The 11,331-nt window shown below is 44.4% G+C and overlaps 1 protein-coding gene across 1 annotated transcript; it reads right to left on the reverse strand.

The window, feature by feature from the left end:
• Positions 1-2,134: 2,134 nt before the first annotated feature.
• On the reverse strand, positions 2,135-5,924 carry LOC147307567 (stonustoxin subunit beta-like). The gene is made up of 4 exons (XM_086271921.1): positions 5,840-5,924; positions 3,317-3,368; positions 3,122-3,168; positions 2,135-2,957 (listed from the first exon to the last, which is right to left on the reverse strand). The coding sequence occupies exons 1-4, from the start codon at positions 5,922-5,924 to the stop codon at positions 2,404-2,406; spliced, it is 738 nt and encodes a 245-aa protein (XP_086128047.1). The 3' UTR covers positions 2,135-2,403.
• Positions 5,925-11,331: the final 5,407 nt, after the last annotated feature.

Raw genomic sequence — 11,331 nt, forward strand, 5'->3', positions numbered from 1 at the left:
CAATGTAGGTTTAATAAGTTTTTAGATTGAGTTGAATCATTTCAGTTTAGTTTGCAATGTTTAAGAATATTTATTTTTAACTGTCATTGCCTGTTTTAGTTTTAGTCTTTATTAATTATTATTGCCTGGATGGCAAACGTCACATAAAGCCTCATAAAGCCTCATAAAGCACATTCTGAACGTTTTGATCAAATTCACAAATATTGAAACTACGGGGATTTCCACCGTTAATCTTTCTTTTTTCCAAGTTCACAAAATAATTTCAGGTCTAGTTTTTATTTTTGTTTTAGTTAACCAAAAGGCTTTTCACATGCAGATTATATTAGTTCACTATAATAACCGTGATATATACACAGTAAAGGTGTTCCTCAAAAATGCACTGTAAGTGTAAGAAGTGGACACGAGTGATGACGAGCAGGTCCAGATGCTTCTAAACACGGAAAGAAAGAAAGGAACATTTTGGCTTCATCTCAGGAGAAAGTAGCGCTGACTGAACTGGTTGTTGCTACTGCAGTGGTCTGAATGCTCCCATCTGTTAATCTACAGCAAAAATCATGACATTTCAAACGTGATCCAAATAAATTAGTTAATCCTGTGAAATTACACTGTCAGAGTGAGGGGCTGCATTAAAATAGGTGACTCTGAAAAATATTTGTAACACAAAGTATTTGCAGTAATGTTGTTCACCTGGTTCAGAGTTTAATTTGTTCCCTTTCCGATCGTGTCCTCTCGTGTCAGCTCCCCTAGTTAAAGGTTCTGACGTCCTGACGGTTGCTGGTCTAGTTTTACCTTCTGTCTCATTGCTTCTGATGATCCTCACCTGCGTCTTGTTACACTCTTGTTTCTCCTGATGCCTCTGACCCTCGGGTGTTTAAATAGTGCTGTTTATTCCTCAGTGTCTGTGTCAGTCTATGTTGACCTACCATCATGTGTTCCCTGGTTGACTGGAGATGAGTTTTCTGGAGTTCGTCTGTTGCTGCCTTCTTAGTCAGCAGTCTTATTGCACCGGTCACCCAGGTCACCACCATCACCGCTGCCACCCAGCATTCAAGCTGTGACGCTGGTGCCCAGCTTGTAAGAGCTCCTGTTATTCGGCATTCCAGACAGTTCCATGAATGAACCAGCTTCATCATTGGTGTGGTTGTGGTGGGAGGATGAGGAGCCATGCTCCCTCTTCCCGGAGGAAGAGTGTTCTTGTCACCGGTTCTCCCCGTGGTTCAGTCCAGATGAAGCCAGTGAATGTTGTGCCTGTTTACCCAGACTAGCTCAGTTAGGCACAACGAGAGCAGGCAAACCCTGAGAGTTTCCTGACCCCAGGCAACCAGCGCAGTGTCCGCAGCCTATCAATAAACACTGTTCCAGGTTTATGTAGACGACTTAGCTGCTGCTCCTCTCATTCAGTATTATTAAAGTGAAATTCTGTAGTCTGCATTTCATGTTGTGCAGCCTCATTTAACTACAGTTGGTGCTACAAGTTGTTGTATAAACTTCCTGAGATTAAAACCACTCGTGGCTCTGATCATGTTAATGACTATTACATATCTGGACTTCATATGATTGCTGGGTTTCTCTCTGCGTGTATTATTGTAGGGTCGACCTTACAATATAAAGCACCTTGAGGCGGCTGTTGTTGTGATTTGGTGCTGTGTAAATAAAGTTGAATTCAATTTAAACATCATGATGAATTTCTCATCTAAAGCTCTCATTGAAAGTCTCCAGGTGAGGAAAAACGTGGTTGTTGTATCAGTGACTTTAAAATACTCGAAGCAGAAGAAACACACTTCACACAAAGCACATCAGTAAAGAAAACTGAAGATCAATATATATTTAGTCTTTATCACACAAAGAACATTGTTCAAGCAGGAATTTCTCTTTCTGATCAGCAGTGCAAAATATTTTCTCAGCCCCATGTCAGAAGAGCTTTGGTGCAGAGGTCAGCACCGTCACCTCACAGCAACAAAGTCCCGAGTCCAGCTTCACCTTCATGTGTGGAGTTTGTATGTTCTCAGCTTGTTTGTTTGGATTCTCTCTGGGTGCTCCAGCTTCCTCTCACAGTCCAAAGACATGCAGTTAGTGGAATGAAGTTAATGTCAGCCCTGTCTCAGATTGGTGACCTGTCCAGCTTGGACCCTGGCTCACACTCTACGGTTGCTGGAAGCTTCAATCTTCAACGGATTGAAATTAAGAAGGAATCATTTAGAGGAGTTTAAAACATTAAATCATTGAATCCATGAATCTGAAAGTGTTTTTGAGTGCAAGATGCAGACTGAAAGGTCTATTTAGCAGTGCTTCTCAGAGTTTTATACTGAACTAAGCACAGACTGACTGAAGAATTATGAAACCAAGCTTCAAATCCAGGATAGAGGTTGTTTGCTGTGCCGGCAGGACGGTCCACATACACTGCTACTCTGTTGGAGGAGAGCAGTGCACATGGACCGGCTTCATTATTCTCACTGAAGAATTATGAGACCAGACTCCAAATCCAGGATACAGAGGTTCAGTGAATGTGGTGTTGAAGGTGTGGAGGTGGATCAGAGAGTCCAAGAAGATATTGTAGAAGGACAGCGTGCCGGCAGGATGGTCCACATACACTGCTACTCTGTTGGAGACAACGTCTTTGGGGATGAAGGTTTCTGTGTTATTGTGCGAGACAGAGTAAGAGTAAGAGCAGTCCAGGCTCCAGGACTGACTGTTCAGTCCAAACAAGCAGTCATCACTGTGTCCTCTCCGTTTGATTCCTTTGTAGCTCACTGCTATAGAAACATATCCACTCCACTCAACCTCCCAGTAACAAGGACCAGTCAGCCCGTCTGTGCACAGCAGCTGAGGGCGGTCAAATCTCTCTGGATGATCAGGATATGGCTGCTGTGCATTCAAACGCATCACCTCTCTGTTGCTGTCAGACAGCTGGATCCATTTGTATACTGTGTTTGGGTCGATTGTGAGTTGATAGGAATCTGATAGAGAGAACAAATAAATCCAGCTGCAGTTATTGATCGATCATCTATTCGTTGATCGGCTCTTTGATGGTGACTCCTGATATCAGAGATATGAATGAGCGACACAGTAGTTTAAAGACGGTTGGATTTGTTTCCAAGAATCATCATAAAATCAAACGTACACTTCTTCAGATCCGAGCTCACCCGTCGGACGCCATCAGGCTCCACCCTGCAGGGAGAGGAGGGGTCAAACCAGCACAGTCGTTGGCAACATGCTAACATGGACATCATCACTCATACTGTCACAGAGGGAAGACTTCATGTAGCTCTTACATCTGCATAAAACAAACAGGCTGAGTGAAGGGATCTGTTCATACCTGTTTAGAGACTCCTTTCCTGCAGACCACTGCTTCACTTCTTCAGGTGCATCTTGAATCAGAATTGCTCTTTTAAAATCAAATATTACAATTTTCACAACACCTACATGTTTTGTTTTTTTGAATGAAACAGAACAAAAGTAGGAAGTCAAAGTGTTTTTTCCTCATATATCAGTTGAGTGGAAGCAGTAAAGCCACCAAGAGACTTTGATGTGGTGACATTCGTCCTCTGCTTGTCATGGTCATTTTTAGTCTACATAAACTACTGAAGAAGATTGATGGATTCGACGCATCCATCAGAATATAAATATGTGTGCATGTTAGATAGAAAGCTCTTATATAGAAAAGGTGAATGAGGAACGTTGTGTTGAGTTAAATAAGAACCAGTCCATTTACCGTTTATTCGATCTAAGCAGCTTTGGAAGACGGCGACTGGACCTCATGAAGCTTTTTGAAGAGGTTTGGAGTCTTCTCCCACCCCCATTCTCTGCGGCCTGCTGGAGCGGGAGGGCTAGTAGGAGGAGTTGGCCGTCCGACTGCGGTCTGGGGTGTGGGGCCTCCCTGCTGCTGCGGAGTCGGGGTGGTCTGCCTCTCCCCACCGCAGGGAAAAGGGTAACACCACCTGGGTCTGGGTGCAATTCCCCCCTCCAGGGGCAAGGGTACCTAGACCCGGTTTGTAGAGTACGCTTGGGGAGTGTGATTGTGTGTACAGCGTCTCTTTATGTCTGTCTCCACGTTGGTTGAGTGTGGAGTGAGTGCATATGAGAGCATGAGGGTGGGAATGGATGTTTGTGTCTGTGTGTGCCTGTATGTCTGTGTCTATATGTCAGGTTGGGTATCAGACGCCACCTCTCTGGGGACACCTCAGGCCCTCCAAGGTTTGGAGGCCTATCTCCACCCACCACCACTTCCCCTGCCGGTGGCGGACTCCCTCAGGTGTCGGTGTGTTGGTGGTTCTTTGTGTCTGGGGGTGGGCGTCCGGGTACACACCGGCTCACTCCTTGGCGGCCGCTTGTCGGGGCCTGGGGCCTGGGGCTCGCTCGGGCCCCTTTGGAGGTGGGGTGCCCCCGGCCTCTCGGCCTAGGGCTCGGTCACTCAGGCGCAGCTGGGGGCCGGCGGAGCTCACGGGCGCGTCACTGCAACTCCCCCTGACTTCTGCTCCGCGGCTGCTGGGCGAGCCCTCATCTGGGACTCTCCTCAGCTCTTACTGGGAGAGTGGCGCGGCTGCCCCTCTGTTGGTCTTCCATGGTCTCTTGTGTTCTGGGGGCCTCTGGATGTCTGGAGTTTTGATCTCCTCCATACCCGCTTCACACCCTGGAGGACGGGGCTGTGGCCCCCCCACACTCCCTAGCAGATCATTACATGGAGAAACCTTTGGAATGCAAGCATGCTGATCCACACAGGTATGCACACATGGGTATTCACAGACGCGGACTAAAGCTTTCTTGGCTGCTGCCTCAAAGCACACTGTGCGCTGTCTATCTTGCGTGCTGCACAATATCGTTTATTACTTAGTAAATACTGATATCTATGACTAGCTAGTTTATTGTGATGGTGCTTTGTTTTCTCTATTATTATGTTGCTCTTTGTTGTTTGCTGTCTCCTCTGTTTGTTTTTGTTTGTTTGTTTGTTTGTTTTTTTTCTCCATACAGGTGACCCAGGAGTTTTTTTTTTCTTTTTTTTGTCTCTCTTCCCCCCCCTTCTCACCGTCTCTTCTCCCCTTTGGTTTTCTTTCTTTCTCTCCCCCTCTCTCTCTCATTCATTCCCCCTGTCCTATTTATTAAAAAAAAAAAAAAAAAAAAAATGACAAAGGATGAACTGAAGCTCTGCCATCACGTAATGTCGCATACTGCTGTTTCTGATGTCATTTAGAAAAAAAAGAAAAAAAAAAAAAAAAAAAAAAAAGAAGAGGTTTCTCCTTTGGTGTTTAAACTCTAGTGGGAGTTGTCCACTTAAGAGGATCATTGGCACACTATTGATCATGTGCCTCATCACAAGATCCAAGTTATAAAAAAAGGTGTGGGTCATTATCAGCAGAGCTTTTGGATGAAACTATGGTGAAACCTTGCCTCACTCTATCATGTGACCCATTGAGACGCAAGATGTGAGTAGGGGTTGAGGTGCCTGGGAAGACTCAACATAACTGGAGCACGGATGGTACAGTTGTTGACAGCTGGTGTGTCGATCAGGTGAACTTCACAAACACAATGAAACACAAACACAATGAAACACTGTGAGCCATGCACCGGCTTCCTCAGAGCCTGGACCTCAATATTGAAGCCCTGTGGGATCATGGAGGACTCTCATATGGACTGATGCCACGCAGAACTGTCCACTGGGAACTTAATGCTGTGGGATGCTTTTCTGTTTTGTTCATCATCATCATCATCATTGCTCTTTAGTTCCATCAGTCGCTCATCGATGTGAATAAACCAGACTGAACATTTCATGCAGTCTCATGTGTCCTGTCATCCCAAAACAACACAATATCTTAAAGTCACATCAAAAACCTGTAACACTCACTTTGAAACACGTAGAAGCGCTTTGTCAAAGTGTCTCTCTCTTTGGTTGGCATCTGCTCAGATGGGAATTCTTCAAAGCTTTGCATGACCTGTTGGTTAGACTGCACTTAACATGATTCCACACACAGATAGATAGACTTTGTCCAATGTGTCCACATGTGTACAATCTAACATAGATGTTATTGGGCGACCGTGGCTCAGGGGGTTGGGAATCGCATCTGTAGCCGGAAGGTCGCCGGTACGATCCCCGGGCTCTCTGTCCTGGTCATTGTGTCCTTGGGCAAGACACTTTACCCTACTTGCCTACTGGTGTTGGCCAGAGGGGCCGATGGTGCGATACGGCAGCCTCGCCTCTATCGGTCTGCCCCAGGGCAGCTGTGGCTTCAACTGTAGCTGCCTCCACCAGTGTGTGAATGTGAGAGTGAATGAATAGTGGTATTGTAAAGCGCTTTGGGTGCCTTGAAAAGCGCTATATAAATCCAATCCATTATTATTCATTGTCTGCAGGTGTCCCGTGCTGGAGCTGCAGGAGTTTTCCACAAAAGCTGGGTTAGAGTTACAGTAGTTCTGTCTACAGGTGATAAATGCATGAAGGAGTTTTTCAAGTACTTTTAGAGGAATATAGGGCTTCGCCTTTGATATCAAACACAACTGATAAAAGCTTGTTTTTACCACTGAGAACACTGGCTTCTCCAATTTCAGAGAGCTATCCAAAAAGACTCCAAGGTTTCTTACGGTGTGAGAGAGAAGCTGGCAAGAGGACCAAGGGTGTCTGTTCACTGACCCAGAGCAGTATGACTGTCAGAGACAATTACTTCAGTTTTATTTTCATTCAAAGTGAGAAAGTTTTGTTATAAACAAACGTTAACATCATGAAGACAGCTGAACAAAGGTTGTAGTGGGTCAGAGACATCCAAGTTCAGGGGGAAGTAAATTTGGATGTGGTCGGCATAGCAGTGGAAGGAGATGTTATATTAGTTGAAAGTAGAGCCCAAAGGCAGCATGTACAGGCAGAACAAAGTAGGACCAAGAACAGACCCCTGCACTCCACAGTGGACAGGGGCAGAAGAAGAAAAGTACTGGCCCATAGCAAGTCCTCTCTGAAAGAGATGATTTAAACCAAGATAGTACTGTGCCTTTGAGACCAACAACAAGCTCCAGCCTCGATAATAAAATGTGGTGATCAACCGTATCGAATGCAGAGGTCAAATCAAGTAAAACCAAAACCACAGAGCAGCCTGAGTCGCCAGTTAAAAGTTAAAAGTAAATCATTAAAAATTCTTACTAAAGCCGTTTCTGTGCCGTGGCGAGGTTTAAAACCAGACTGGAACTTTTCACCAACATCGTTAGCGTCCAAGAAGGACTGAAGTTGCTTAAGAACTACTTTTTCCAAAATTTTAGACATAAAAGGGAGTTTGGAACTGAGAAGCGGGAACTTGGCCTTTTATCAGTGAAATACTGTAGGAAGTTATCACAGAGTGCAGGGGAAGCATCTCTATGAGTGATGACATCAGGGTTAATCATACAGTTACGACTCGAGGCTTGTGCCTGATTGTTGTAATTATACCTGACAGGAAGGCAGACTTGGGAGCTTTAACAGTCTTTTGAAGTTTGTCCTTTTTCCATTTTCTCTCAGCATGACGGTAGTAGGTAGATGGTAGTTTGGTTCAACCAGGGTTGACGTAACAGTTTAGTCCTTAGAGGAGCCACGGTATCGAGAACAGAGGAGCAAGCTGAGTTAAACAGATGACTGAGCTCATCAACCAAAAGATCCTCATTACTGTTAGCATCACAAAGGACAGAGTTGGTAAAAGCAGCAGAGAAAGGAGCAGTAGTCTGGGAATTAATCGTGCACCATTGGTGCAACGGACCCACACCGCTCAGCTCCACGTTACACACTGAAACGTTGTTGTTATTCTTTGATTTCTCCTTTGTCTATAACTTCTTGTATTCTGAGTTCTGTTTTTGAATTCTAGTTCTTAGGTTTAGTTCTGTGCCCAGTCTGTTTCCTGTTTTACTTTCATGGTCAGTTATAAAATATGCTAAATGTGAGATATTTGTTTATCAGAAGCTTTTGCTGTTTGACTGTATTCACTAATTTGTTTCTGTCTGAACGTTCCTGCAGGTGGTTTGTGGTTGATGTGGATTTGCTGCTCATGTGAATCCTCCCACAGTGTTTCATTAGCAGCTGTAACCACAGTGACTCTGATAAAACAGGAATTAGCAGAATCCATCTGATATGAAGCTGTGCTTTGAATACCACTTCCCTCCTCTTTGAAGAGTAGTCAGATATCTGTGTTCAGGTTTTTGTACAGCCTCTTCTACACTTTGTATCACTGTGTTTGTAGAGCACAGTAGTAGAGAGCTGTGTCTGCCAGGGTTAGGGCTGCTATGGTCAGATTAGTTGATCGATCTGATGTTTCTGAGTCATATCGTTTATCAGGAATATACTGAGTTGTGGATCCTCTTGCTCCTTTCCAGAGTATAAACTGAGGAGCCTGAAGGTCAGAATGATGTCTGTACCAGTAAAGGTAAATACCACTGTAACTTGTCTGATAGTCACATGTGAGTGTGACAGATTCTCCTTCTGTTTTAGTGACTTCAGGTTGTTGAGGAGTGATTGAGTCTCCAGCTGTTAGTCCTGGAAAAAGAAAGAAGAAAAGTAGTGAAATGCAGTCTGTATATCTGCTTAATGCAGCAGCTTCAACTAAACTTTAATCCCTGTTCTTAAACTCACCTATAATGTGAGATAGAAGCAAAAAGAGGTGCAGCAACATGTCTTTGGAGTTATTAAAGCCAGACAGACAGCACATGAACAATGTTCTTCCACTGCAGCACAATGACCAACAAATAATGTCATTGGATGAGCTCAACTTCAGTGGGCGGGGACAGTTTAATAGCTCAGCCAATCAAATAGTTCTGTGCTTCCACAGCAGCTCTGTCTCTGTCTCTGATCTTTACTGCTTCATTTCTTTGTTGTCTTTGTCATCAGTCCAATGACACAAGAATCAGAGGTTTAACAGTGTGTGGCTCCCTCTAGTGGATGTTGTGTAGTATTCTGTTGTCTTTGCTCCAAAGGTTTTTGTACAGAGTTTTGCTGTTTCCTGTCACTGTGGGCTGCAGAGCACAGTAGTACACAGCAGAGTCAGACAGCTGAAGCTTCTGGATCTTCAGAGGAGCTGACTTTTCTGCTTTGTTGATTTTAGCATCAAATCTGTCGTTGTTGAACTCTTCAGCCTTAACTGTTGATGTTGACAAACATTGCAGCATATAATTTGGGTAACTATTTACTTCTTGTTTGTACCAGAACAAATATGGACTGGAGTCACTGGTCTCATATTTGCAGTCAAGTGTAACTGTGTCTCCTTCAGCAGCAATGACATCTCCTTGTTCCTGGATCACTTTGTCTTCTCCTTTACACTCTGAGGAAGAACAGAACATGCAGAGGAAGAGATGGATCAATAAACATGATTAAAAACTCACCATTAATCAGACTCACACATTTATTTAAGCAGAGGAAACATGTTGATGTTTGTATCTCACCAAAGAAAAGAGCAGCAAGAATAATCCACAGCCAATGTTCCATCTGTACAACAAGGTTTAAATCAACAGGAGAAACTAGCTGATGTTCAACATTCAGTCTGAGAATTGTTCTCTTCACAGCAGCACTTATTATTGACACAATGGTTGAACACAGTGCAGAAGGAGAGCCCCGCCTACTGGATGATGTCGCCCTCTGTCTCCTCTTTGAGTCTCACTTCTCTCACTTCCTCTTCCTCCTCAGAAATGTGCAATAGTTCTACACAAGTTTGAGCCTTTACTGAAGGGTGAAAGGTCAGTGTAGACTTCTTGCAGTTTGTTCCTGAACTGCCAGAAGAAAGCTGCCTCCTTCATTGTTCAGTGAAAAATAAGTGCTGTATCTGCTGTCCTGGTAAACTTTATGTCCCAGTCATCCTTAAAAACAGTTCTTCTTGCTTCATTTAAATGGAAAGTTCACACTGTTTGGTGAAGGTTTTAGAGAGCAGCTTTTGTGTGCTTGTGAATAACACTTTCACATTGCAGAGCTTCATTAGTTAGCTTGCTGACCACAAGAACACCAGCAGAAGCACTTTTTTAACAGCAGCTCTTTTCTGAATGGACCAGTTTTAGTTGTTGGATCGTTTTTAAGCTGCTTTCACTGCTTGGGAATGATCCTTTATGTTCTACAGCACACACTTTAACTAAGCACCCAGCTCAGCCACAATCATTCAACAGTTATAAATGCAGTGATACTAAAATGAATCAAACATTACTTTGATCAAACTGTGGACCTGCTCTACTCACAACCTCCTGAGTTTCTGTGAAGCAAAACTGATTTTAAAACATGAGTCCAGAGTTTATCATCATCAGTTTTCTTTTTGTGTCTCTGTGTCTCCAGAACTCGATGCCATATTCAATGGCCCTGGAACATGAACTGCTCTCAGTGAGTGGAACAGGAGGTGATCCCACTGCCACAGCCTGGTAGCCATCCTGGAGAGGAGGGGGGAGCCTAGGCCCCCCGGCTCTTCATGTAGGCTGCTGTGACCATGGCAGGACCACAGCTTGCAGCTCCAACACATTTATGTGCTGTGACTCTCAATGGCTGGTCCAATGGCTGGTGACCACACAGCCCTCGTGGACCACACCCTACTGGGGACGCGTCTGTGGCAACTGGGGGTGAGTCACCAAACCCATCGCTTGGCCCTGCTCCAGTTTGGTCGAGTCCTTCCATCAATGGAAACTCTGTGTAAGGCCCAGGTGGACGATAGATGATAGCAAATAAAACAGCTTTCAGGCTTTAAAATGAATGAAAACTCTGTCTGGGTCGCTGGTAGATTAATAAGCTGGTTGGAAGGCTAGTGCACATGTGTATGATGTAGACGCGTGGGTTTGAGCTCTCCATGCAACACAAGATAAAACCATTCAGGAGCTTAAATAATCAACTGGTTCCTTTGGCTTAATCGTTGCCCTGCACATCTCAAACTGCTGAAGAAAGCCTTGAACCTGGGCGAGAATAAGACCATCGACAGATACATTAGCAGCACTAATGTTAGCGAGCTTGGTGCTAATGATAGCTGCGCTAGCAGGGCTTTGGCTGAGCCTAAAGTTGTCACCACAGATGACAAGATTGAAATGTAGGACATGTGCCAGGAAATATGTAAGACAACATCTGAATCAATCCTGGAGAGACCTGATGAACGGTTTGATGATTTTGAGGCCAAGTTCCAGTCGGTGCTATCCGTACAGACTGACTTACAGAACCGCATGGAAGGTCATGAATTAGCTGCCAACGTCCTATATTTGGAATGGCAAGAGGGCAGAAATCCAAGAGAGACGCAGGGCTGGGCCTGCCAATTTTCAGACATTACTCCTGAGCTGCTAATATTTTAATTAAAACAAACCGTTAGAATCTTGAATCAGAGGAGAAGATTTCTGGAACTGCCAGACACACCTGTACAGATGTGTTTTAATCAT

The sequence above is a fragment of the Aulonocara sp. 'chitande type north' Nkhata Bay genome, linkage group LG18 (genome assembly GCF_057382095.1).
Source record: "Aulonocara sp. 'chitande type north' Nkhata Bay isolate Kocher_YH1m ecotype deep benthic linkage group LG18, A_spYH_male_GT1.1, whole genome shotgun sequence".
In the NCBI taxonomy this organism is placed as follows: domain Eukaryota; kingdom Metazoa; phylum Chordata; class Actinopteri; order Cichliformes; family Cichlidae; genus Aulonocara; species Aulonocara sp. 'chitande type north' Nkhata Bay.